Here is a 27,928-nt window from a genome sequence, read left to right as displayed (position 1 = left end):
ACGGGGTTTCACTATGTTGGCCAGGCTTGTCTCAAACTCCTGACCTCGTGATTTGCCCACCTCGGCCTCCCAAAGTGCTAGGATTACAGGCGTGAGCCCCGGTGCCCAGCCAAACTGTTTTTTTATTGGCGTATTTACACCATACACATTTAATGCAATTATTGATATCTTAGGGCTTAAGTTCATGAAGGATAGTGTGGGGGCCATAGTCTCTTGGTCCACTAAATGTTTGCCAGAAATCCCTGACAAGGCAGGTTGATTAATAGGTAAAAAGGCATACCTAATTATTTAACGTGTCTACGTGGGAGCATTCAGAATTAATTACCTAACTTCCCAATGAGTTACAGACACTTATATACCATTTTTAGATCACAGAAAGAATTGGGGCTTAGATTCTGGTAAAACAGGTTATGGGAGGCAAAAGAGGTTTGGCTTGCAAAGGTGGCCTTGTTACGTAGGTAAAGCCTCCCTCAGAAAGAATAGATGGTAAATGTTTCTTTTACGATTTTTAAGTGTCAGACTCTCAATCTCTCCTGGATCTGGAGAAAGGTACAGAAAGGGGAGGAGGCATGGCTGCATTAATGGAGATTCTCTACAGACATAAAATTTTTCCCATTTAAAACAGTTTTGCACGCCCATTTCTGCCTGCTGCCCAAGCAGCAGCCATTTCAAAATATGTCAAAGAAATATATTTTGTGGTAAAATATTTTCATTTCCTTTAGACTGGTGGCTTTATAAGAAAAGGAAGAGACACCTGAGGTGACACACATACTCTTGCTCTCTCAACATGTTATGATGCAGTAAGAAGGCCCTCACCAGATACTAATGCCATAATGCCATGCCCTTAGCTTCCCAGGTTCTAGAACAGTAGGAAATAAATTTCTTTTCTTTAGAAGTTAGCCAGTCTGTGGTATTCTGTTATAGTATCACAAAATGGACTAAGTAACTATATTATGATCATCTTAACGTGACTGATCACTCCTACATCATACACATATACAGGCCACATTTGGAACATTGCTAGAGGTTGCACTGTCCAATAGAAATGTACTACAAATTATATATGTATTTTTAAATTTTTGAATATCTTCAATAGTATATTTTTTAAATTCTATAGTCAAAATGTCATTATAACATGTTTTCAATATGCATACTTATTAGTGAGATGTGTTACATTCTTTCTTCATACTAAGTGATATGGTTTGGATATTTGTCCCTTCTAAATCTCATGTTGAAATGTAATCTGGTTCTTTAAAAGAGTGTGACACCTCCCCCATCTCTCTTGCTCAACTCTCACCATATGATATGCCTACTCCCTCTTCACCTTCCACCATGATTGGACGTTTCCTGAGGCCTTGCCAGTAGCAGATACCTGCACCACACCTCCTGCACAGCCTGCAGAATCATGAGCCAAAAAAAATTACTTTTCTTTATAAATTAGTCAGTCTCAGGGATTCCCTTACAGTAATGCAAGAATGAACTAACACACTAAGTCTATTTCATATTTATAGCATAGCTCAATCTGAAGTACCCTTTTTCAACTTCACAGTAGCTACTTGTAGCTAGTGGGCACTGATTTGGAGAGTGATCAAGGGTGAATTATATTATGCAATTAATAGATTTTTTTTTTTACTGTTTTTGCAAACCACGAGGCATCAGATTGTCTTGCTTTCTCTACTCCTGGTGTTGGAGTTGTTATTGGGAAACAACTTATTTTCCTCTTATATTTATATGGAATAAATAATCCCCAATATTTCCCTCCCCAATATCTGCCTTTTGTATGTTTTTTAAAGGCAAGTGCCTAAAATGTACTGTTTGAGGCACTTACTGAAAGGACTGCCATCAAGTTGTTTTGCTAATAGCACATGCGAGGCGCTTGTTGGTTTGCTTAATTCAAGGTAACTTGGATGAGAAGAGTTTTTCTTATCCATGAACCAGTGGCATATAGATTACTGATATTGTGACTGGATGTACTCCTGCTTTCTAGTCTGAGTTTCTGAAGCTACCGTTAATCTTGGTTTCAATTTTATCTAGCCCTGTACATATCCAGGGCTCTTTCCAAAATGGCCTACGATTTGTTCAGGAAATTACAATAGCTGTACCTTCTTACCCTTGGTTCCGGACATTTTCTTGGCTTCGAACACATCCAGTATTTTATTGAAGTATTTATCCTTCCTACTTGGCTGGCTTCTTCACTTCCTTTCAGGTCTGAATTCAAATGACATTCTCCTGATGAAACTTTTCCTCCTTATTCCTATTCTTTTTTCTTAACCCCTTTCTTTATTTTTCTGCATAGCACTCATCACTTATCTCTACATTTTCACTATGTATTTACCTTATTGTGCACGTCCTCCTACAAGACAAGTAGCACCCTAAGGAAACAGGTTGTCTGCTTTTTCACTGCTATGTTCCCTGCACCTAGAACTCTCTCTGGCACTTAGCAGGTTTTCAGTAAATATATGCTGAACTAATGCTGGATATACACCTCCCTCATGAACTCTCTAACTCCTTCTAATTTACAGTGATCAATCTTCTTTTCTATGTGCTTTTGTATGATATATTGCTCAAAGTCTTTATTTTGTATGCAGAATGTGCACTGCTATTTAATCTTCAGGTATGTAAGTCCTCCATTCTCAGAGTATAATCTCTTTAGGGCAGTATCTGAGATAACTTTTTAACATCTTCATCATGAATCTTGCACCTTTTCTAAGAAAATGAGCCAGTGGTTACTGATGTTTACTGCTATTGTTGAGGGAGAAGATCATTATCATTTTGAAAAGGGAGGTTGAATATTGTGAAGGGAAAAATATCACCAGAGTCAGAAGACTTGGGAAAAGTCAAAAAAGAAACTAAAAATCAGCACTTTTAGTTTCCTCACAGTTTCTCTGCATCAAATCCATAGTTCTGTGACAGTATTGGCTTAGGAGCAGATTTTTTTTTTTTTTTTTTTTTTTTTTTGAGAGGTAGTTTCGCTTTTGCTCAGGCTGGAGTGCATTGGCGCGATCTCTGCTCGCTGCATCCTGCGTCTCCAGGGTTCAAGCGATTCTCCTGCTTCAGCCTACGGAGTAGCTGGGATTACAGGTTCCCACCACCATGCCCAGCTAATGTTTTGTATTTTTAGTAAAGCCTGGGGTTTCACCATGTTGGCCAGGTTGGTTATGAACTCCTGACCTCAAGTGATCCGCCCGCCTCAGCCTCCCAAAGTGTTGGGATTACAGGCATGAGCCACCGTGCCCGTCCAGGAACAGATTTTCTTATACCTGTGTCTCTTTTTCCTTCTGCCATTCTGTTTCAGTATAAGTAGACCAAAGATACAAGTCGTAGATACCTCAGAAATTCCTGGAATAATTAATCCACCTTCATCTATACCCCACCTGCTCCTATCTCATGGAATATAAAAGGAAAAACACCAAGATGTCTCTAGGCAATCTCTCTTGATTTTAGGTTCCTCAACATGAGAGGGAGACAATGGCTGTAATAATACTGTTCGAGCCAAGGAAAAACTTCACCTTTGCCCTCCCAAGGTTTACTGAAAATTACTGGCAAAACACAGATTAATTGGAGAAAAGGCATATACATTTATTTCATCATAATTTTACCGGAAATTTTAGAATGGAAAGATACAGGGGAAATTGCCCATTTTTATGCTTAGGTTCAACAATATAAACAGCTGTATAGGGTACATCGAATGCTAACAGACTGAGTAGGGAGGTCCCGCAAGGCTTGTGTGTCAAGATTCTTCTTGACCTCTCAGTGCAGCATTCTTTCCTTCTGGTTATGGGACAAGACCCTCTTTTAGAATGAGGGGGTCTTATGACCTACGGGCAAACAAGGTCGGTTAGAGTAATATTTTTAAGTTTTATGGCTGGCTCTGGGGAAAAGGAGTTCTGGTTTGTATAGCCTACCTTGAGGAGGAATTCTGGTTTCTATGGCTAGCCTTTGCAGAGAATGGGACTTAGAGACAGGAAGGCAGAAGAAGGTCAGAGAAACACTTTTATGATAATAATCCCATTTTGAGTATTTCTGTGTTATGGAATGTTTGTTCTCTCATTTCCTGAAAGATTCCAGAGACTCCTCATTCAGTGTTATGAAAAAGTTCAGGAAATGCAACTCAAAAGTATGCCACTTTGTTATGCTGGTTTCTTTGAACTGAGGGCACTTAGGAGATTCAGGGAGGAGCTTTCTCTGAACTCCTGTTATCAAAAATTTCAAAAATTAAAAAAAAATTCAAAAAGAAATTTAGTTAAGATTCACTTCCCTGGGGAATCTCATCAACCAGAGAATATTAACTGTATCACAGGAGAGGAGACTGGCGGTTAACACCATCTAAACAGACTTTGTCACAGCTGTCACCTATTCTTTGAAATAACCATTTATTTTTCTCCCGAATCATATACTCTCCCCTAAGTTGCTTACATCCCCTTCTCTTTCCCTTATGAATCAGAGAGCTTACAAGCTTCTACAGCTGGGATTTGAGGTATTCCCTTTTCTTCCTTCCCCCCCCACCCAACCTTTTTTTTCTTTGAAACAGCCTCCTGGCTCTGTCGCCCACGCTGGAGTGTGGTGGCTCTAACTGAACTCACTGCAACCTCCGCCTTTCCGGTTCAAGCGATCCTCCCACCTCAGCTTCTCGGGTAACTGTAACTACAAGCGTGCACTAACTACCAAGCCCGTCTTTTTTTTCTTTTTTTTTTTCCCCCTTCTTTTTTTGGTATTTTACCGGAGACAGGGTTTCTCCATGTTGTCCACGCTGGTCTCGAACGCCTGGCCCGCCCTCCTCGGCCTCCCAAAGTGCTGGGATTACGAGAATGAGCCACCGCGCCCGGTTTGAAGGACCTTTTAAATATCTATTTAGAAATTGGTCGGAGTCCACTCCTTTCCAAAACCATGAGTCACAATCCCGGTAAAGCACTAGCGGCTAAAAGTCAAAATAAGCAGAACAAAACCTCCACTCATGCTTAAAAAAGACATTTTGACAAAATCCTAATTGGGTCAATTATTGTTAGCATTCAAGTCGAAGGCTCCTCAAGCCATACTGGGGTTTGAATCAAACATAAACCTTACACCAGATGGAAGGATTACATGCAAATGAGGGATGCAGATTCTGATTTCCCATTGGGTATTTGAAATTAGCCAATGGGAGAATTCCCCACAGCCTACCTCCAGTCAGTATAAATGCTTCTCTGCCTTCTCTCCTAACATATTCTCGTTACATTTTCCTGTGAGCATTTTTTTATTCTAGCTGAACTATCTATGTCTGGTCGCGGCAAACAAGGCGGCAAAGCCCGCGCCAAGGCTAAGACTCGTTCTTCTCGTGCAGGTCTGCAGTTCCCCGTGGGCCGGGTGCACCGCCTGCTCCGCAAAGGCAACTACTCCGAGCGCGTCGGGGCTGGCGCGCCGGTGTATCTGGCGGCGGTGCTTGAGTACCTGACCGCCGAGATCCTGGAGCTGGCGGGCAATGCGGCCCGCGACAACAAGAAGACCCGCATCATCCCGCGCCACCTGCAGTTAGCCATCCGCAACGACGAGGAGCTTAATAAGCTCTTGGGGCGTGTGACCATCGCCCAGGGCGGCGTTCTGCCTAATATTCAGGCGGTACTGCTGCCTAAGAAGACTGAGAGTCATCATAAGGCCAAGGGAAAGTGAAGTGTTAACGCTTCATACACTGTCAGCAGACGAAATCAGCCTAACAACAAAGGCTCTTTTCAGAGCCACCTACGACTTCCGTTAAATGAGCTGTTATGCTTTGTATTATGCAGCCCACACAGATGTTTTGAGGTGTTTTTGATGGCTTTCGTGTGGCACTTTTAGTAATTTGTCCTGCAGAAATGTAGATCTATGGAAACCCTTTCAGGAACTCTACGTATGTAGGAGAAATGCCATGCAGCACAAAAAACACTTTTACAGGGGTGATCCTCGCTAAGTTTCACACAGCAGTTACATTTTGGAGGAAGGAAATTATACCCATGGGTGCACTCCTTAAGTATTTTTAATGGAAGTGTTAAGCAAAACACGCATACCCTACACGGTAAAACAGTTTGAAAATGTCACACCATTTGCTCTAGCAATTGATGGCATACACAATTGAGAGCGTACACATTACCACTGAACATTTCAGCATGTATTTCCAAGATAAGGAGCTTTTTTCCAGTGTGGGGGATGTTTTGCTTTGTTTTGAGGTGGAGTCTCCCTCTGTCGGCCAAGCTGGAGTGCAGTGGGGTGATAATAGCTCACTGTAACCTCGAACTCGGGCTCAAGCGATCCTCTTGACAGCCTTCCGAGTAGCTGGGATTACAGGCGGGAGCCGCCACACCCGGCTAAGAGCGTTTTGTTAATTGCCCACACTACTCATGCCACACCCAGAAAAACATCATTTTAAATAAAGAACACATGCAAATTTCCCTAATCGCCTCCAATATTCTTTTTCTTTTTTATATTTTAACTAGAAACAATTGGAGGTTTCCGCGTTGCTTTGTGTGGTTGTAAATCTTAAGACTACGAAGCTTTTCCAGTACAAGACTTGCCACAGTGTAATAGCAGCTAAGGGGTTAAGAAAATGACGTCAGAGTAGCTACCGTAAAGAGCAGGAGCCTCTCAATCTTCAACCAGGCACAGAGATGGACCAATCCAAGAAGGGCGAGGGGATTTTTGAATTTTCTTGCGGCCAATAGTTGGTGGTCTGACTCTATAAAAGAAGAGTAGCTCTTTCTTTACTTTCACAAACGTCTCTTGAGGCAAGCTTCTCTGCTTATTGCTATGGCTCGTACCAAACAGACTGCTCGCAAGTCCACGGGCGGTAAGGCGCCACGCAAGCAGCTGGCTACCAAGGCTGCTCGCAAGAGCGCGCCGGCCACCGGCGGCGTGAAAAAGCCTCACCGTTACCGCCCGGGCACTGTAGCTCTGCGCGAGATCCGTCGCTACCAGAAGTCGACCGAGCTGCTGATCCGAAAGCTGCCGTTCCAACGTCTAGTGCGAGAAATCGCCCAGGACTTCAAGACCGACCTTCGCTTCCAAAGCTCAGCGGTGATGGCACTACAAGAGGCTTGCGAGGCCTACTTGGTAGGGCTCTTTGAGGACACAAACCTTTGCGCCATTCATGCCAAGCGGGTGACTATTATGCCCAAGGATATACAGCTTGCTCGCCGCATTCGCGGAGAGAGAGCGTAAACCTAAAGTTACATTTTGATCAGTCCTAAAACCCAAAGGCTCTTTTCAGAGCCACTCAATTATTCCAACGAAAGTAGCTGTGATAACTACGTTTTTGTTAATAAACTCGACAACACCAAACCAAGGATCCCCAGAAAGCATTAGACTATGTTCTTAAGTTCATTAACAGAAATGTGGTTTGACCCGTTTGGCAGTGTAGACTCTTTCTGAGCTTCTTAGGTGCTATTTGGGGAGGAGAAGCTGTGGCAGTGTAGACTATTTCTTAGGTGCTATTTGGGGAGGAGAAGCTGTGGCAGTGTAGACTATTTCTGAGCTTCTTAGGTGCTATTTGGGGAGAAGCTGTGTAAGTCCACCTGTCCATTCAGGCCTCTAGCTTGCTATGATTAGCATTTTTTAAAACAACTTTCTAAGGCTAAGAATATAAGGGAAAAACCAGGCAAGTGGTTAACTGGTGCTTACTAGGCTCTTTTGTGAAGCTTTCAAAAGATTGAAAAGTTATGTCTCGCGACTTCCAATGTCTTACTCAAAATGCTTAGAAGAATTTTATTTTTAATTCATTTGGCTGTCCACATTAACCTGAAAGTTATTCTGGTGCAAAATGTGAGGCAGGGATCTAACTGGCTCTCATTTTATCCATAGCTAGCTACCCACTTTTCATCTGTCAATCTGTCGACCAAGCATAATTTAATTCCTTATATATTAATTATTTTATATGTGTGGCTTTGCTTGTAAATAGTCTAGCTGGTTGCATTGCTTTATCTCCTCTAGGACTATGCACCATGACATGCCACATTTTTTTTCCCACTACTTCTTGCCTGTAGTTATCTATTAAAATCTAGAATTTACAAATTTTAACCATTTTCTTTCTGTTGATCTTGCTTTTCGGTTTTCTGGAGGTTGGGGGTTGAATACTGGAAGAAAATTTATAGGGATGGGAATACTGAATGTAAACAAAAGTAATGTTTAAAATATAATTTGAATATTTTATGATTGTAGTTTTTTTATCATATAACTTTTAGATCACATTTTACAAACTAACTTTATAATAACCACAGATTGTCGAACATTACAACTACTAATTCCAAAGACCTTGCCTCACATTCTTTTTTACAATAAATATTTTTTACACCTAACATTCTTTCTTGGCCTACATCTAGAGTGTAAATTGATGTACCATACTAAAATCACCTGACCAACTGTCAACAACAACAAACCACACACACAAAATATTAAGTTTGAATTGCATTGTTTACTTAAATTCACTTGTGTTCCAGCTTTTAATAAAGCAGTGTTTGGTTTACAAAGTAATATTTGCATTTAAAAATTATGAAAATGAATATGCCTGTGTGTTTTATATTTTGTTTTTCTTGACTCATACAAGCGACTCTACCTGGCACAGACATTTGTTATCCATAGACAGAGTATGTTAGAGATGCCAATGGACTTGGTCTATGCCAAGGTGACTACCCCCAAGCTCTGGGCCCAGCTGAAGGTAAAGTATTTTGTTTTTTCCAGTTATAGATGTGCTGGATCTGATGGACAGTGCTTGACTTTTTATATTTTCTTTATCTGTAGGAAAAAGTGTTGGAGGTACGGGGTCTGGCCAATAGCATAAAATAATAAAGTGATATTACTGTGTGAGGATCAGATGGACTGGGGGTGGTAGCTCAGTCCAGCTGTTCGCTCCCTCACTTACATTCTTTGCCCTCTCCTCAACAGAACAAGGATTCTGCTGTAACTCTTCATTTACAGTTGATACTTAAAGAATGGGCCGGGCACGGTAGCTCACGCCTGTAATCCCAGCACTTTGGGAGGTGAGGAGATCGAGACCATCTTGGCTAACACGATGAAACCCCGTCTCTACTAAAAATACAAAAAATTAGCCGGGCGTGGTGGTGGGCGCCTGTAGTACCAGCTACTCGGGAGGCTGCGGCAGGAGAATGGCGTGAACCCAGGAGGCAGAGCTTTTAGTGAGTCGAGATCACGCCATTGCACTCCAGCCTGGGCGACAGAGCCAGACTCTGTCTCAAAAAAAAAAAAAAAAAAAAAAAAAGAATGGATGAAATTCTCATTTGTGAAAGAAAATTTATTGAGCATTTTATATTCGTGAGTAGTGCAAATATTTTAATATCATTATATTAAGAATCGATTGTTTTTTATTAGAGGAGTAATTAAGGTGAGATTGGAGACAAAAAGGGGGTGTTGTTTGCAGAATATAACATCCAAAAATAGACCACTGTGGGATCAGGATTCTTTTGAGCTAAAGGCACTTCAAAAACAGCAATTCAAGAAGAGAATTCTTCTAACCCTTTCTTTCTGAAAACAGGAGATAAAAATTCCAATGTGAAAAATGCTCTCCTTTTACCAGGAGAAAAGAGAGATTTTTCAGCAGAGTCATAGATGAGATAATTCTGCACAAACACAGCAGAGAGTCATAGCCGAGAGACTTCTATACACAAACAAACCTTGTTAAAATAATCCTATTTTCCTTTAATCTCCCCATATGGTTTACTTTCTCACAATTGCCTCTCTTTAACTTAATATGAAAGCATTTAGTTTTTGCCATTTCTTTGGGTCTTCACTTATGAGGGTTCTCCTGTCCCATAAAATTTATATTACATACATTTGTATGCTTTCATTCTGCTAATCTGTTTTATGGCAAATTAAATATCAGGTCCAGTTGGAGACCCTAACAGAGTAGAGGTAAAATTTTGCCTCCCTATAACATATTGTGTGCATTAACTGTTGATTGTTCCCAGTTGTTCAGTTTGTCGGGCCTCGGAGCCCAAGCTAAACCATCATACACCCTGTGGCCTCCACGTATACATCCAGATGTCCTGAAGTAACTGAAGAATCACAAAAGAAGTGAAAATGGCCTGTTCCTGCCTTAACTGATGACATTACCTTGTGAAATTCCTTCTCCTGGCTCATCCTAACTCAAAAGCTCCCCCACTGAGCACCTTGTGACCCCCACCCCTGCCAGCCAGAAAACAACCCCCTTTGACTGTAATTTTCCACTACCTACCCAAATTTTGTAAAACGGCCGCACCCCTATCCCCCTTCACTGACTCTCTTTTCGGACTCAGCCTGCCTGCACCCAGGTGAAATAAACAGCCTTGTTGGTCACACAAACCCTGTTCGGTGGTCTCTTCACAGCGACGCACCTGAAACAATTAAACAGGGTTTTTCCTGCCCAGTCATCACAAAGTGATGTTATGCTGCAGGCTGAAGTTTATAGCTAATGCTGTTTGTTTCACGGGTCCGTGTGAAGAGATCACCAAATAGGCTTTGTGTGAGCAACATGGCTATTTATTTCACCTGGGTGTAGGCGGGCTGAGTCCGAAAAAGGAGTCAGCAAAGGTGGTGGGATTATCATGAGTTCTTATAGGTTTTGGGATTGGTGGTGGAGGTAAGAGCAATGTTTTGGGGGCAGGGGATGGATCTCACAAAGTACATTCTCAAGGGTTGGGAAAATTGCAAAGAAACTTCTTAAGGAGACTATAAAGTACATAGGTCTGTTAGGGTGGGGCAGAAATAAATCACAATGGTGGAATGTCATCAGTTAAGCTATTTTCACTTCTGTGGATCTTCAGTTGCTTCAGGTCATCTGAATGTATACGTGCAGGTCGCTGGGGATATGGTGGCTTAGCCTGGGCTCAGAGGCCTGACACTGTTGAAGCCTAAAATCAGTCTTGGTTTGTTAGATTTGGGTGAAAAGGCTAAGATTCTCAGACAAAGAAGTCAAGTTCGGGGTGCATTTTTCAGACTTAAAAATTTAGCAGTAGCCCTTCCAGTTTTTCCAATAGAAGTGATTTACGAATGTTTTCAGAATTTAAAACAACAGTGAGAAGTGTGTATGGAGATTTGAACTACACTCCAGGCTTGGCTATAGGAAAGCACAAAGGCTGCTATGATTATGCACCTTGGAAAAGAGAACAAAGGAATATTTTCAGACAGTTTTAACATGTCACATACGAAAAGCAAAAAATCTGTCAACACCTTGTACGTTATTACAGCTATGATTTTAAAAAAACAATCCTTACTAATACACACATAGTTGCTGCTAGCGATATGGTGTTGGGAGTAAAAACCCAAAAATGAGAGTTCAGGACAATATCCCAACTCTGGGCAGATTTTTAAAGTAGTTATATCTAAAATTAAACCATATTATGTAATATTTATTTCTTTTCCACAGTCTCTGTTCTCATGCCTCGTTCACATTAGCTAATTAAAAGTTCCCTGACTATCATCATAACCCGATTTACAGAAGAAGGCATGGTTGCAATGTAACATAGCTAACAATCACCCTCTTCTGAATGAGACAGTACAGTGTGAAGGACAGCAAAACTCCACCCCCATCCTCTTAGGGCTCTGGCTGGACCAGCAAATTAAATTAATATAAAACAGATTAACAGGAGAAAGGTATATGCATTTATTTAATACAGGTTTTACGTGACACAGGTGCTCTCATAAGGAAATGAAGGCCCAAAAAAGCAGTTAGTTACTTATATAATGAATTGGACAAATAGTAAAAGTGTAAAAATGCGCTAAAGCAAAGGCTAGAATATGTAATTGGGTAGAAAAGCAACCAGCAAGCGCTAGTGCAAGGTTTGTACAGAATTCTCTTGGCCTTAGCCTCCCATCCTTGAGAACAATGTTGCTTTTTTTAAAGTACAGTGAGAACATCGTTCATATGAGAATCTCAGCTACTGCTTCTAAGAAACAGGTCAGATTTCAAGAAAACAGGAGGCCAGAGTGATCTTTTCACACCTGCTCTTTTAAGTACCTTTAAATAGTCAAAATGTCTTCAAGCACTTGAAACACTTAAAAAGTCTACCACTCTGGCATATTAATGAAAGTTCTTAATATAAGCCCTTATTAAAATTCTCAGTCGAGGGTATAGCTTCAGATTCAAATAGTAGTGTCGTAAACGGGAGTGAAAAACTAAAGGGATTACAAAGTGAAACTATTGTGTTGTCTCTCACAGTCCTTAGGTCACTGCCCCACGAGGGGCGGAGCAAAGGGTGAGGCAGCAACGCCTCCTTATCCTCGCTCCCGCTTTCAGTTCTCAATGAGGTCCGATGTTCGTATATAAATGCTCGTAGCTTGCTTTGTTTTTGTACTATTCTTTCTGCTCAGACTTGGTTGACTATGTCTGGTCGCGGCAAAGGCGGCAAAGGTTTGGGTAAGGGAGGCGCCAAGCGCCACCGGAAAGTGCTGCGGGATAACATCCAAGGCATCACTAAGCCGGCCATTCGGCGCCTTGCTAGGCGTGGTGGGGTTAAACGGATCTCCGGTTTGATTTACGAGGAGACCCGAGGTGTTCTCAAGGTTTTTCTGGAGAACGTGATCCGGGACGCCGTGACCTATACGGAGCACGCCAAGCGCAAGACTGTCACTGCCATGGATGTGGTTTACGCGCTCAAGCGCCAAGGACGCACTCTATACGGTTTCGGCGGTTAATATTTTAGTCAGTTTTCCGTCCAATGGCCCTTTTCAGGGCCGCCCACTCTCTCTCAGAAAGAGCTGTGATCGTATTCTTCCGGAAAATCTCAGCTTTACTCAACCACTTCGCCTAGTATGAACAACTTCTACAGGCCGGTTGGGAGAGACCAGGTTCTTAGGTCTGAGCGGCTGCTAAAGCAGAAGTCAGCTGAGCAAACGCGGTCTCTGGGATAAGCGAGCTATGAAGTTTAATGCTATGGTTTTGACACTAAAGGAACTTAACAGTGCAGCGCGAGTCCGATAATGAGTCGTTCAGCTTTTTAGTTTTAAAAACATTGCATTATTTGTACGGGAGTCTTAAGATGCCAGCTGGCTGCAAGTGATTAAGTGGATTAAAATAGATGTCAGGTGTTTCCCAGGCGTATCTGACTTAAGTAACGTCAGCAAGATCTGTACATTTAGCCTCCCTGGTAACACCTTCCCTCAACCGCCCCCCTGCCCGTAGCGCCAGAAGCCTTTACTTCCATTTTTAGTTGAGCTTGGCGTCGTGCTGAGTGATGTCACCTACCCTTTCCCCCGAGTAAGACTGGCAGTTAAAGCTGCTTTGCTATTTTCAGTCCTCAGGCTGGAGGCTGTCCTAGGCAGGCTGCCTACGCAGTTTGTAAAGTCCCACTTAGTAGACTAAGGGAGTCTGTTTTATAAATAAGGACTCACATTTCCTCTGACTCCGAGGTCCGTGTCAGTAGCTATAAAATGGAAGCCGCTTCTGATACAGGATTCTTCGATGACTCTTGCATATTCACAGTACCTGTCAACCCAACGGTCTTCTATTCCTGCCTTAAATTGGAAATTCCAAAACCGATTTTTTTTTAATTGTGCAAGTTTCAAACTGTACGACCTAGGAAGTGTTTCAAAGTTAGGTGACCAGATTTAGAAGTCAGCCAAATATTCAGCATCTTTGATTTAATAACAAATACATAGAGGGCTACTTCAGCAAAAAAACAACTTTGTTGTCTGGTTACTTTGCTAACAAGCCTCTCCCCACAGGAGGACATAGTGAATAGATAGTTGAGTAAGTGAGTTCGGGTGAGAGGTCTGAGCTGGAGATAAAAATGTGGGAGACATCAGCAGATAAATGCTGAGACCGGATGAGACGGCTAAAAACAAACATAATGTAGTACAGCATTGTTTGCAGTAGTAAATGAGTGGGAACTGTAAAGTTTTCATCAGAAGGGACTAGAGTGTGATCTGTATATCCATAAAATAGAGTATCTCTACATAGCCCTACTAAAGAATGAGAAAACTGTACTCCACTACACACTCTGGTGTATTCTGGCTCAGTTCTTGGACTCCTTTTCTCGGCTAACTCAACTAGCCTCACCACTTACAAGCTCTGTGTTCTGTGAAATAGTTTATGTTCAACAGAACACCAAGGCCTAGCTGTAAGTGTCACGTTAACTTCTAGCAATGCCAAAGCCTGTGATAGTGGCAGCTTCCGGCTGTTTCTCAATCCCAGGTTGCCTAACCACCTCTCCAAATTCTATCAGTTTGCTTCCACCCACTTCAAGCTTCAGAACGAAACATAGAGCTTAAGAAAAATAGGCCCAGCACGGTGGCTCACGCCTGTAATTCCAGTACTTTGGAAAGCTGAGGCGGGTGGATCACCTGAAATCACAGGTTCGAGACCAACCTGGCCAACAATGTGAAACCCCGTCTCTACTTTTAAAAAAATTAGCTCGGCATGGTTGCGGGCGACTGTAATCCCAGCTATTCGGGAGGGCGAGACAGGAGAATAGCTTGAACCCTGGAGGCAGAGGTTGCAGTGAGCTGAGATCGTGCTATTACACTTAGGACTGGGAGACAAGAGTGAAACTGTGTCTCTAAATAAATGTTTGCAATTATAAACCATCTCCCTGACCTTAAATCTCTAGACTTATATACAACTGCATATTTGATGTATCCATTTGAATATCTAATGGGCATCTCAAACTTGTCCAAAATAAATATGTTTATACATAAACACCAAGTCTGTTCTTCCTCTGATATTTGTCACGTCAATCAGTAGAACTCCATTCTTCAAGCAGCTTGGGCCAGGAATTGTGCAATCTTGTTTGTCCTGAGCTGCTTAAAACTTTCATCCAATGCAGTCAGCTCTGTCGAAAATCAATCAGAATACCTTTCATTGTTTCCTCTGCTGCTTCTCTAGGAGCAAGCTGCCATGGCGGTTTGTCTGAACGACCACAGTGAGCCCTAACTGGTCTTTGTTTTCACTTTTAATCCCCCTATCATACAATATTTTCTCTATCCAGCAGCAACAGTGATCCTTTTTAAAGGTATTATGTCCACTGTCTGCTGAAAACATTCCAGTGGCTTTCCATCACCTTCATAATAAAATCCAGCATCCTTATCATAGCCTACAAGTAAGATGACCAATCATTACAGTTTGCCTGACTCTCAGGGGTTTCTCAGGGTGTAGGACTTTCAGTGATGAAACTTAGAAAGTCCCAAGCAAACTAGGATGAGTTTCTCAACCTACTTAGGAGTCCCTACTAGATCTGTACTCTAGCTACCCTCTGACCTCATTCTCTTCCCAATTCTTTCTTTTCACTGACCTCCTAGCTGTTTCTGGAATGGACCAAGCATTTCCAGCATCAGCACCTTTATATTTATTTTTTCTCCCTAGAAGGGTCTTATCCTGGATATCTGAATAGCTCTAGATCTCATCTCATTCAAGCCTCTCCTCAAATACCAACCTTAAGAAAGAGACCTCCCATAATCATCCTTTGTAAAATAATGTGCTTTTCTGCTCATTTAGCATATGATATATAACTGACTATCCTCAATAGCATATATATATATAAAATTTTCCCACCTATAACTATATATGTAACAATATATTTAACAAACAGAACAGGGCTGACATTTAACAGGTAGTTTATAGAGGTTTGTTGAATGAATGAATGCTTGAATCTTCTATGTAAGTCTCCAGGCTCCCCACTAAGCCCACTAGAATGCTAACACAATCAATTCCCCATCTCTCATTCCTTGACCTGCCACTGCCTGAAGCAATCAGTGTGCAGTTTCTCTTTAGAAAATCTGGGGGGTTAGTCTAGGGGCTGCAAATTAAGCAACATTATCTTCGTTCTGAACAAGGACTGCATGAGTGTTAGGATTGAAGAAGGCCCAAGGTGGTGGTGAGTATGCCTAAGATGAGTATGACCTATCAGCAATGCTATGAGCTAAAAAGGCCAGGCAAAACATAACAGGAGCTAGTCATGGCTATTGTTACAGCAGCTATAGCTCCCATATGGGTAATCTATATCCACACACCCCTCTACATTGACTCTGGAATTCAGGAAAGGGAATTAAAATTTGCTAACTTATGTAGCCCAATGTCTACAACAATATCTGGCATACGAGATCAATAAATATCTTTAAAATACCAGCTAAGAAAGGCATAAAATGACCCACACTCCATACTAGGCTCATTTTTGCTCCTCTGATTCCAGGATGCAGCTATGAATTCTCTCCATTGTCAGTTTTAAATTAAACCAAGCTGGGTACTTGTTTTAAATTAAGCCAAGCTGGGTACTCAAGAAATGCTGGATGAAAACTGTCAGGTGGAAAACAGGACCTCAAAATACAGAGGAATCCATCACTGAAGCTAACGTAGTGAGGCCGAAATCAGTCCTCTATAACAATGAGCACAATGAGAGGCATTTGTGAATATTTACTCAGATGAGAGTAAGATATTTCCCTATTAGCTAATCTCAAGTTCACATCTGTTTTCCAGCTGAGTTCTGAAGCTAGATGTACTACTGAACACATAACTGCATCAGGAACATCGTTTAAAACTGTGGCTACAATGACTTAACTGGACAAACCCCAGGCTTCCAGGTTTAGCACAGGTGGCCCTTCACAGACCAACATTGCCTATGCTACCAACCTCATGTCCTGCCACCCTGCCTGCATCATTTCTCTCTCTGCATATATAAAAATATGTATGTATATAAAGAAATCAGCTTTATTGATATTTAATATACCATAAAATTTGCCCACTTTAGGTACAATTCAATGAATTTTACCATGTTTACTTAGTTGTACAACCATCATCACAATTTAATTTCAGAATATTTCTATCACCCAAATTCCAATTTCTACTTAAAGGGGGGAAAAAAGGCTAACTGCTGAAGGCCCGGTAACACTGAAAAAGGTGACTTTTCTCTCTAAAACAGATTTTAATCGCCCCTGAATTTAGTGTCCTGGGTATTCCAGGAGTCTAAATGGGGTTTCAATTTTCAGGATCTTTTAAATCGAGGCAAATTGTATTGGTGGCAATAAATTGAGTATTGCTCTCAGTACATGAATGAGGGATACTTAAAAGTCTGTGATTTCATTTCCTAATCGCTAAAAAATAAAAATTAGTAAAAAAAAAAAAATATTTTACTAAAACAGGGTTTTGTCCTTTCTCAATAAGCTTTTTAGCTTCCCCTCCGACTCTCTGGCTTGCCTCAGGAAATATTAGCTTATCAGTTCTGATTGGTTGACAGCTACGAATGGCGCTCACTGATTGGGCAGCGCTTCCCTTTGTCCCTTGGAAACTAACACAAATTTTTAACTCAATGTTTTTCCCATTCACTCTTCAGAGTTGGAATATCTTTGCTCCCCTACCCATATCTAGTGAGTGAAGGGCAAACTTGCAGTTCCAGTAATCTTTCCTTTCTAGTATGTCAGCTCATTATCATTCACATTAACTATACATTGAGCTTCTTTGCTTAATGGATACAGCTCTTCTTTTGTTTAGTTGGGCGGCCCTGAAAAGGGCCTTTGGTTCGGAAACGCAAGCTGGGGAGAAAGCAGCAACCTTAGCCGCCAAAGCCATAAAGGGTGCGTCCCTGGCGCTTGAGCGCGTAGACCACGTCCATAGCAGTGACCGTCTTGCGCTTGGCGTGTTCCGTATAGGTGACAGCGTCACGGATCACGTTCTCCAAAAACACCTTGAGCACCCCGCGAGTCTCCTCGTAGATCAGACCAGAGATCCTCTTGACACCTCCACGCCGGGCCAGACGCCGGATGGCCGGCTTGGTGATGCCCTGGATGTTGTCGCGCAACACCTTGCGGTGGCGCTTGGCACCCCCCTTACCCAAACCCTTCCCGCCCTTACCACGTCCAGACATGACTTCGTAAGAAGTGAACCAAGAGCAAGTGAGAGAGAACAGGGGAATCGATCTTTATATATCTACGTTACCCCTCCCCCACCCCCAGCGGACACAGAATGAAAAGCGCGCAGGCGGGAAATGTGACGCCTACAGTCCCCTCCCTCAACCCCTCCTCCAAGCCCCAGGAAGTGGAGGGAGCAGCGGTTAGGGGAGGGGTGGGGAGACGGGGGTGGGACCAAGCTGGCTTGACCAATGACTTTTATTTTCTTAACAGAACTACAGGCTTTGAGGAACTGGGTTAAGAATTAACCAGAGAGAGAGAGAATAGGGGAACAGATCTTTACGTTTAGGGGTAACCGAATGTTACCCCTTCCTCCACCCCCAGCGGACACAGAATGAAAACGCGCAGGCGGGAAATATGACTCCTACAGTCCCCTCCCTTACTCCTCCTCCAAGCCCCAGGAAGTGGCGGGAGCGGCGGTTGGGGGAGGGTTGGGAGACGGGGGTGGGACCAAGCTGGCTTGACCAATGGCTTTTATTAACAGAGCTACAGACTTTGAGGAACTGGGTTAAGAAATACAAACCCATTCAGACTCCAGAACTATTTTAAGTCGAATGTTTTTCTTTTGACACTGAGTCTCGCTGGCGCCCAGGCTGGAGTACATTACCGCGATCTCGACTCCCTGAAACCTGTGCCTCCCAGGTTCAAGCGATTCTCCTGCCTCAGGTTCCCGAGTGTAGTTGGGATTACAGGCGCTCGCCATCACGCCCATCGTGTTATTGTATTTTTCGTAGAGACTGGGTTCGGCCATATTGGCCAGGCTGATCCCAAACTCCTGACCTCTGGTGATCCGCCCGCCTCAGCCTCCCAAAGTGCTTGAATCACAGGCCCGTCAGTGACCAGCCAAAATCGAATGGTTTTTAAGCCTTCAGTGGCAAACATCAAAACGAAAAGTGCTCCCAATGCATTCCCTTTCGTCTTAGATTGGCTTCTTACAGCTACCTTACTTGAAAAGGTGGTGGCTCTGAAAAGAGCCTTTGATTGGACCGTCAGAGCTGCCGGAGTAATCATGCCCGCTCTCCGCGGATGCGGCGAGCCAGCTGGATGTCCTTGGGCATGATAGTGACGCGCTTGGCGTGGATGGCGCACAGGTTGGTGTCCTCAAACAGCCCAACTAAGTAGGCCTCGCACGCCTCCTGCAGAGCCATCACAGCAGAGCTCTGGAAGCGCAGGTCTGTTTTGAAGTCCTGCGCAATCTCGCGCACTAGGCGCTGGAAAGGTAGTTTACGAATCAGCAGTTCAGTAGACTTCTGATAACGGCGGATCTCGCGCAGAGCCACTGTACCGGGCCGGTAGCGGTGGGGCTTTTTCACACCGCCGGTGGCCGGAGCACTCTTACGGGCTGCCTTAGTGGCCAACTGTTTGCGTGGCGCCTTTCCACCAGTAGACTTCCGGGCAGTTTGCTTAGTACGAGCCATGATAGGAAAACAGCACAACGTAACACCCAACACTAGCGCAAATATGTCCGCGAGCTTCTCTGCTATTTATAGTGAGTAAAGTGCAGTGATTGGATGATAGAAGACGCTAAATATGACGTTACAAGCTCTGATTGGTCTATCTTTAAGCCTCAACAATCGTGCAGTTTCACTGGCTACTATATTCTATTCCAACTCTACAGATTATTATTTTTAAAGTGGTATTATTATTACTATTATTATTATTTTATTTCACTTTTGCTTTGTTCCCCAAGCTGGCTTTAACTTGGGCTCAAAGGATCTTCCCGCCTCAGCGTCCGGAGTAGCTGGGATTACAGGGGAGCGCCACCGCGCCGGCTTGCACTTTAATTTTTTAATCTGTTGTCCTCTTATACATCTGGTTTTCATAACCTGAAGGCTGTGTTTATTTTCCATAAAACAAGGCATTGATTCCAAAGGTATTATAATTCTCCAATTCTGTATAGCCTTCAGCTCTTTAGGAGAAAAAAAAAAGAGGGAATTCTCCTCTCCGGAAATGTACCCTTTACGGGAATTTCTGAAACCTTTCACAAGAATTGCATTCCTTTGTAATGCTTTAATTGACTTAGTAGCGCTATTGAAATCTACAAAGCATCTCAAACATAGTAGGATTACACTATTCCTCATAGAAACATTTTCTATGAGACGTCTTTCTCTTAATTATGCTCTTTGAATCCTAAACTTGCAGTGTTCTGCAGCTTTTGTTTTCTAAGCCTAGGTGTACTCTGCCAGTCAATAAATGGCGTTTCTCCAGCACTGCCGCCAGGTACCACCAGCTGGGAATTGTTGCTCTTGCGGAGCAGGAGGTGGACTTGGCCCAAGAGAAACTGGATGGTAGTCCGCAAGGAACATAATTTAGCACTGCCAAGCGCTAATGTAATCATTTTAAAAGTCTCAAAACACTAAAAAGTGGATTGTGACCTTTTTAAATTCACAGGAGACAGGCCACTTTCTATCTTTTGATTGGTTTAGGCTATTTTCTTGAACAGCCATTTAGAAAGCAGATCTATCATCCTTTATTTGCATGGAGCGTTCCCATTTTATTTGAAGCCAGTTTAACCCAATGGAAACAAGGGAGGCAGAACCCATTATTTAAAGTGGAAGCTCCTGAATCAGATAATTCGGAGTATTTCCTTTTTAAAAGTTGCGTTTTTTTCAGATACCTCGCTTATTACATTAAGAAAGGTTTATATCTTTCATAAAGGGTTTACTTACAAAAACCTTCCAATTTTATATACCTGTGTTTCATAACTGACTAGCCGTCAAACCAAGATGTATAGTTTCCAAATGTTATTTTCCAAATTTTAAGAAATTACGTGAAATATTTGAATGCGTGGCTTCTCAATAAAATAGACGTAGGAAACACTGGTAAAGAAGATGGGTACAATAGTTATCTGGGACTACTACAATTATTTGGTTGACACGTTGTTTGAAGAAAAAGGGAAAAAGCTCAGGTTACTTAGCACAGTTCGGACTTATTTAAAAACTACAACAGCACGAACGGAAATAGACCGCATTCCCTCACTCTCCGCTGTGTTAGGGGGTTATCCAGAATAGGATTGTAGAAGTGGATGTCGATTTAATAGTTTTTTTGTTCTCCCGTTAGCTGAGTCTCTGATTGGCAATGTGAGATCGTTTTAGCTTATTGATAATTTGAAATGCTCTTAACAGCCACAAACAAGTTAAAGAGAGGTTACCATAAAATCTTATCCCCAGGGTGTGCTTACACTTACCGTTTGTTTTCACACTAAGGAGACTTAACTCCCCAGCAGAATGCCTGTCGGGGAACCAGTTTCTTGGACCCAGCATTTAACGCCTTTCGCAGGTTTGTGAGGCCCATAAATCTTTGTTGAATAAAACAATGAGTTCACCATGTCATGGTGCGCTCATTGCATGTGCTGACATGGAACACAGGTTGTAAACCTTAACACCCATTTGGGGCATGTTGTATGGATGAAAAGGGCATTGGAAATTCCTGAAGTGCATCCCACATTGGACTGTGGAAGTAAGTTGCAAGTGCAGAAACGTTTCCACACTTGCAGTTTGAGTATTAATTGCAGCGTTAGTGAATTCTGGTGTTGTCTACGATTCATTCTTCTTTGACGTGAAAGGTATTCGCGAGACACATCGCTCTAAAACATTGCCAGAAAATGTAATCGAGTTGATGACTACTAGCCCTAACACGGCCTAAAACCCGCACTTTCCTCTTCCTCCCCAACTATTCAAACACTGTATTTTACATTTCTTGCAAATTAAAAACTAACATCTCTGGCAACGGACCTCTAAAAATTTCTAATAAAACTCCTTGGATGCTTGTGGGGCTGCATTTGCAAACCGCTCCCCATCAACCTACTCCCTAAAAAAGAGCTGCTTTTTGAGAGACAAGCGGCACCCTCTGATGTTACTGGGCGGCAGTCGGCCTACAATTTCCTTCACAATGAGGCAATCGGAGCGGCTTTTTCGGTGTGTTTGCTTGCGTTGAGGGGAGCGGGACCATAGGCCCTAGAGGCCCCCAGGTGCTCTCTGAGACTGGGGGAAACCCTCTGCAGAGCGCAGGGGGCGCTAGGGTGCGAGGGGCGGGCACTGACGGGCACCAATCACTGCGCAGTCCCACCCTATAAATAGGCTGAGTCGGGGCCTCTTTTTTTCTCGCATCCTGCTTGGTCAGGTTTATACCAGTTTACTTGGTGTGCTGTATTAGTCACCATGTCCGAAACGGCGCCTCCCGCTCCCGCCGCTTCTGCTGCTCCTGAGAAACCTTCAGCTAGCAGGAAGGCAAAGAAACCTGCTAAGGTTGCGGTGGCCACTAAGAAAAAGCCTGCTGGCCCTTCCGTGTCAGAGCTGATTGTGCAGGCTGCTTCCTCCTCCAAGGAGCGTGGTGGTGTGTCGTTGGCTGCTCTTAAAAAGGCGCTGGCGGCCGCGGGCTACGATGTGGAGAAGAACAACAGCCGCATTAAGCTGGGTATTAAGAGCCTGGTAAGCAAGGGAACGTTGGTGCAGACGAAGGGCACCGGCGCCTCGGGTTCCTTCAAACTCAACAAGAAGGCATCCTCCGTGGAAACCAAGCCCGGCGCTTCAAGGGTGGCTGCAAAAACCAAGGCAACGGGTGCGTCTAAAAAGCCCAAAAAGGCCACGGGGGTTAGCAAAAAGAACGTCAAGACTCCAAAAAATGCTAAAAAGTCTGCGGCAACAAGGAAATCCTCTAAGAGTCCTAAAAAACCCAAAGCTGTAAAACCCAAGAAAGTAGCTAAAAGCCCTGCTAAAACTAAGGCTATAAAACCCAAGGCGGCCAAGGCTAAGGTGACGAAGCCAAAGACTGCCAAACCCAAGAAAGCGGCACCCAAGAAAAAGTAAATTCGGTTGGAAACTTCTACTAACCCAACGGCTCTTTTAAGAGCCACCTACACACTTCGGGAAAAGAGCTGTAGTACACAGATAAAATTCCCTAAGCAAATGCAATACGCCCTCATTTATATTAGAATCACTTGGAGAGTCAATAGGAACTTTAACATAGGTTGAGTAGTAAATTCTTGCCAGATGAGGCTATCAAAGATAGCAAGGTGAATTCAAATGCACCGAGTTAAAGTCGAATTTTAGATCACCTGTTTTTTGCTTTTTTTTTTTTTTTTTTTAAAGTAGCCCGAAGTCCCGCATCTCACGACCCCAAGCTAATTAGTCATAACTGTAACGAACCAAGGTTGAAGCCTAGTCCCAGGCTTGAGGCTTATTTTATTATGCAAGGTTAAAGTGCGGACATTGCGTTCTTGGGTCAATATTGCTAAAGTAGCCTTTTCCGAAATTGGGTGGTCCTAAGAAATGCTTCTGGGATAGTAAGCAAAATTCATGGCTTAATCACGCCCTCTCCGCAGCAGTGGCTAGAGAGGTGTCTGTCCTTGGGAATGACGGTGACCCTTCTGGCGTGACTGGCGCCCACGTTGGCGTCCTCTGAAAGCCCCACCAGGTAGGCCTAGCTCGCTCGCTTTCTGCAGCGCCATCATGACAAAGCTTTGAAACGCAAAATGCTCTTGCTTTGCGCAGCGCTTTACCATGGGTGCACTTACAGGCTGTCGACTTGGTTTAGGCCCTCATCAGGACAAAGGAGCTTAGTTGCAATGGAGTTTTAGAGCTGCAACTCTAAAGCCCTTGCTCGGTTTCTCTGTTTTTAGAAACAGTAGCGACCTGATTGGATAATATTTGAAAATTACTATGCTTAACTGGATCGTGTTTCATCAATCGTGCAGGATTTTCAACCCTGGTGGAGCCCACACATTCAATACTGAAGATCCTTTTCTCAGAACTGCCCCTTTAAGCTTTTGCAATTTTAATTCTGGGGTTCAATTTTAATAACTGAACTTTTTTTTACATCTGACAAAAAGAGTATATGACGAGCCAAGTTTACTCAGTGCAGCTCAATTCTAAAAGTTTATTTTTGCGTGTGTGCATATGAGTTAATAATTAGTTGTATTTTTCAAACGGTCGGTCTTTTTTCAATTGTTTTGCTTAGCTCCTTCCATCGTCTAAAGTCAGGGATACAGGCACATCACATCCCTGTTCCCCCTTCCTCAAACTAATATGTAGCTACCTGTTTTTCTTTAAAAAAAATAAAAAAATAAAAAAAAAATTCTCACCTATTTCTGTGAGAAATATACATGTTTTTCTTTGAACTAAGTATTTTACATACACCTATCTATATACATGCATAGTTTTTTGTTTTTTTAAAAAAAATAAACGTTATCTTTTGAGACTGGGTCTCAGTCTGTTGCCCAGGCTGGACTGCAGTGGCATAATCACAGCCCACTGTAACCTCCAACTCCTGGATTCAAGCTATCCTGCAGCCTCAGCATCCAGAGTAACTGGGATTGCATGGACACACCACCACGCTGGGCTAATTTTTTATTTTTATTTTTTGTAGAGATAGTCTCACCATATTGTCCAGGCTGGTCTAGAAATGGCCTCAAGCGATCATCGGCCTCCCAAAGTGTTGGGACTACAGTCACTGTGCCTGGCTCCGTATGCATAATTGTTTTGTCTTTTGATTAGGGTTATTAATTTAAAAAACAAAAAAAGTTGGGCGCAGTGGCTCACGCCTGTAATCCCAGCACTTTGGGAAGCCAAGTAGGCAGATTGCTTGAGCTCAGGAGTTCAAGACCAGCCTGGGCAACATGGTGAAATCCCGTCTTGACAAAAAATACAAAAAATTAGCCAGGCCCGGTGGCACGCACCTGTAGTCCCAGCTACTTGGGAGGCTGGGGTGGGAGGATGACTGGAACCTGGGAGGTAGAGGCTGCAGTGAGCAGAGATCGTGCTGCCACTGCACTCAAGCCTGGGTGACAGAATGAGACCCAGTCTCAAAACAAAAATAATAAAAATTTTGTACAATGATGTTATATACACTTCTGCATGTTGCTTTTCTCTTAACCAAACATGTCTAAAACCCTGTCATGAAAAAAGAAATCCTTCACATGGAGTAGCATAAGTTATTCATCCATTTCTTATTGACAAGCATTGATGTTTCCAGTTACCACTGCTGAACATGGTGCAATTGAATAGAATTCCAGGGCTGAGATTGTTAGGTTGTATTTTATTATTTTATTTATTTATTTATTTATACAGAGTCTCGCTCTGTCGCCCATGACGGAGTACAGTGGCATGACCTCAGCTGCAACCTTCATTTCCTGAGTTCAAGCGATTCTCATGCCTCCAGTCTCCCAAGAAGCTGGGATTACAGGTGCCTGCCACCATGCCCGGCTAATTTTTTATTTTTAGTAGAGATGGGGTTTCACCATGTTGTCCAGACTGGTCTCAAACTCCTGACCTCAAGTGATCTGGCCACCTCGGCCTCCCAAAGTGCTGGGATTACAGGTGTGAGCCATGGCGCCAGACCTGAACTTTGTCTTCTGTTTCATCAGTCCTTCTGTCGGTTCAAGCACCAATATCACACTGAAGACTGATGATTCTATATAAATATGGTAAAGACTGTACACCCTTACTGTTCTTATTTTTTAATTTTAAGGCAATTTTAGATTCCAGCTTTCCAAAGAATTGTGGAATGCTTAGAGCTACAGAAGCCTCGGAAGTCATTTAGTTTTTGTTTTATCAGAGAAAATTCTGTAGAGACCACCTCTGTCCTACTCTGAGTACCATCCATAGTACCCCCCATTAGCTTTAAAGGGCAATAATACCTTATGGACATGATGCTTTTCCTCAAATATATTCTAAGCCATGGTCAATGCAAAAGAGTGAGAAGGAAAGTGGAATAAGTTATCTAAGAATCACTGGGTGCTATCTTTAAACTGATTTATCACTCCCTCTTCCAAACTCTCCTGAAGGTCACTCTGCTTCCCTTACTACATAAGAACTCCTAACTCCAAGGGAGGAGGATAAGTTATTCTTATTCCATGCTTAGAAAAAGAGAAAATGGGTTTGGTAAGCGTCCACTTTCTGCTACTATTCTCTATGTTTCTGTGTTTTTTATAGGATCATTCACTTATTGGTTGGCTCTTGAGAGGGAATGCAAGGTTCAAGGAGACAAGCCTAGATCCTGCCTGTATAGAACCTCATGATGGTATGCTTCTCTAAAATGAGGCCTGAAGGAGACATGTTGAAAGTGACCCATAAATCTGCAGTATCTCATGTCTCTCAATAGGGAGAAGGAGTACCATGGGAAATAGCATTAGGTCAATGACAGTAACAACTCCCAGGTGAGTTGATTTATTCTTTTATTTATAAAGTTGTTAATATGCCACATAGTCCCTAATTTTGCCACAAATAGTCATTATTTTAATTTCATATTTCAATATTGATAAATGAAGGAAAAGTGAGTAGCAGTTAAGCAGTCCATAAACCTACATATAGCAAATTGGAGATTTTAAAATTGATTCTGGGTGCTTAAAATCCTTCTCATGGAAAAAAATTTTTCTTATTAGAAGATTTCAACATTCTTTGAACTGAGAAGCATAACATATAAACAGAAAATCATAGCAAAACAAAAATGCAAAGCTCAATAAATGAACACAAAGTGAACACCATAATAATTGCCACACAAGTAAAAAGAAACAGAAAATCAGCCAATCCTCCCAGAGCCGCTGATGCTTGCTTCCAGTCACATATCACTCCATCTGCCCTAAACATAACCCCTATTTTGATTTCTAATGCTGTAATTTAGTATGCCTATTTTTGAAACATATAAAATGGAAATAAAACATATGTAATCCTATGTACCTGACATCTTTCACTCCAGAACATTAGGTTTGAACAGATTCATCTGTGTTGCTGTGTATAACTTCAATTCATTTTTATTGTTATATAATATTCCATTTTATGAGTGTGCAACAATTTAGGTGTCTACTGTTGATGCATATTTGCTTCCTTTTTTTCAGCTAACATAAACAATACTGTGAATATTCCTGTGTATGTGTCTTAGTATATATATGAATACATACTTTGTATAGCTAGGAGAGGAATTGTTGGGTCAAATGCTAAACTCTTTTTGAAAGTAGTGATTTAGGTTTACATGTGATGAAATGAAAATTAAAACCACAGTTATAGACATGGATGAACCTCACAAACCTAATGTTGATGGAATCTAGCTGGGAATTCTTATTCTTCCATATACTTTCCAATATTTTTTTTCCAATTAAAATTGTTAGTCTTTTGAAGATGTTATCCATTGTGGCAGATAGATGTGCAGTAGTATCTCATTATGGTTTTATTTTACATCTTTTGCCCATTTTTCTTATTTGGATTGTGTATCTGTCTACTTGGGCTGCCATAACAAAAATACCAGACGAGGTAGCTTAAACAAAAGGAATTTATTATCTCACAGTTCTAGAGGCCAGGCCAGAAATCCTAAATCGAGGTGCCAAGAGATTCAGTTTCTAGTGAGGGCTCTCTTATTGACCTGAAGATAGTTGCTGTCTTAGATTGTTTGGTGCTGAACAGAATACCGGAGACCAAGTAATTTATAAAGAATACAGATTTATTTCTTACAATTCTGGTGGCTATAAAGCCCGTGGTCAAGGGGCCCACCTCTGGCAAGGGCCTTCTTACTATGTCATCTCATGGCAGATGTGAGATGTCATCTCATATTCAAACCACAGCAGTCACCTTTTGTGTCCTCATGTGGCCTCTTCATATGCCCATAAAATGATCTCATGTCTCTTCCTTTTCTTATAAGGACACCAGATCTATCAGACCACTGGTCCACTCTTATGACCTCATTTAACCTTAATTATCTCCATAAAGTCCCAAAATCCCTATCTCCAAATATAGTCACATTGGGTATTAGAGTTTCAACATCAATTTTGGGGGAACACAATTTAGTCCAAACAGATTGTTTTTTTTCTTGCTGGTTTAAGATAGCCGTCTTTTTGTCTTTTTTTTTTTTTTTTGAGATGGAGTCTTGCTGTGTCACCCAGGTTGGAGTGCAGTGGCACTGTCTCAGCTCACTGCAACCTCCACCTAATGGGTTCAAGAAATTCTCCTCCTCCCAAGTAGCTGGGACTACAGGTGTATACCACCATGCCCTGCTAATTTTTGTATTTTTGGTAGAGACAGGGTTTCACCATGTTGGCCAGGCTGGTCTCTAACTCCTGACCTCAGGTGATCCACCCGCCTTGGCCTCCCAAAATGCTGAAATTACT

The 27,928-nt window shown here is 42.3% G+C and overlaps 4 protein-coding genes across 4 annotated transcripts; 3 read left to right on the top strand and 1 right to left on the bottom strand.

Annotated features, from left to right (window-relative positions):
* Positions 1 to 5,194: 5,194 nt before the first annotated feature.
* On the top strand, positions 5,195 to 6,402 carry LOC126953525 (histone H2A type 1-B). Its single transcript, XM_050788959.1, has one exon. It carries the CDS (start codon positions 5,254 to 5,256, stop codon positions 5,644 to 5,646), a length of 393 nt encoding a protein of 130 aa, XP_050644916.1. The 5' UTR covers positions 5,195 to 5,253; the 3' UTR covers positions 5,647 to 6,402.
* Positions 6,403 to 6,735: 333 nt separating this feature from the next.
* LOC126953555 (histone H3.1-like) lies at positions 6,736 to 13,134 on the top strand. The gene is made up of 2 exons (XM_050788990.1): positions 6,736 to 7,089; positions 12,307 to 13,134. Exons 1-2 carry the CDS (start codon positions 6,757 to 6,759, stop codon positions 12,628 to 12,630), a joined length of 657 nt encoding a protein of 218 aa, XP_050644947.1. The 5' UTR covers positions 6,736 to 6,756; the 3' UTR covers positions 12,631 to 13,134.
* Positions 13,135 to 18,402: 5,268 nt separating this feature from the next.
* On the bottom strand, positions 18,403 to 19,431 carry LOC126953517 (histone H3.1). Its single transcript, XM_050788950.1, has one exon. The coding sequence runs from the start codon at positions 19,248 to 19,250 to the stop codon at positions 18,840 to 18,842; it is 411 nt and encodes a 136-aa protein (XP_050644907.1). The 5' UTR covers positions 19,251 to 19,431; the 3' UTR covers positions 18,403 to 18,839.
* A 2,483-nt stretch (positions 19,432 to 21,914) lies between these two features.
* On the top strand, positions 21,915 to 22,748 carry H1-1 (H1.1 linker histone, cluster member). The gene has a single exon (XM_050786200.1). It carries the CDS (start codon positions 21,993 to 21,995, stop codon positions 22,638 to 22,640), a length of 648 nt encoding a protein of 215 aa, XP_050642157.1. The 5' UTR covers positions 21,915 to 21,992; the 3' UTR covers positions 22,641 to 22,748.
* The last annotated feature ends 5,180 nt before the right edge of the window (positions 22,749 to 27,928 follow it).

Source organism: Macaca thibetana, chromosome 4, assembly GCF_024542745.1.
Source record: "Macaca thibetana thibetana isolate TM-01 chromosome 4, ASM2454274v1, whole genome shotgun sequence".
Classification (NCBI taxonomy): Eukaryota; Metazoa; Chordata; class Mammalia; order Primates; family Cercopithecidae; genus Macaca; species Macaca thibetana.
Note: the sequence above shows the minus strand (reverse complement) of the source record. Positions and strands in the feature narration are given on the sequence as shown.

Excerpts from the sequence above, each read along its gene's own strand:
- H1-1 (XM_050786200.1), top strand. The coding sequence starts at position 21,993 with ATGTCCGAAACGGCGCCTCCCGCTCCCGCCGCTTCTGCTGCTCCTGAG.
- LOC126953555 (XM_050788990.1), top strand. The coding sequence starts at position 6,757 with ATGGCTCGTACCAAACAGACTGCTCGCAAGTCCACGGGCGGTAAGGCG. Across the intron at positions 7,090-12,306 it reads TTGAGGACACAAACCTTTGC|ACTTGGTTGACTATGTCTGG; the intron begins GCCATTCATGCC and ends CTTTCTGCTCAG.
- LOC126953525 (XM_050788959.1), top strand. The coding sequence starts at position 5,254 with ATGTCTGGTCGCGGCAAACAAGGCGGCAAAGCCCGCGCCAAGGCTAAG.
- LOC126953517 (XM_050788950.1), bottom strand. The coding sequence starts at position 19,250 with ATGGCTCGTACTAAGCAAACTGCCCGGAAGTCTACTGGTGGAAAGGCG.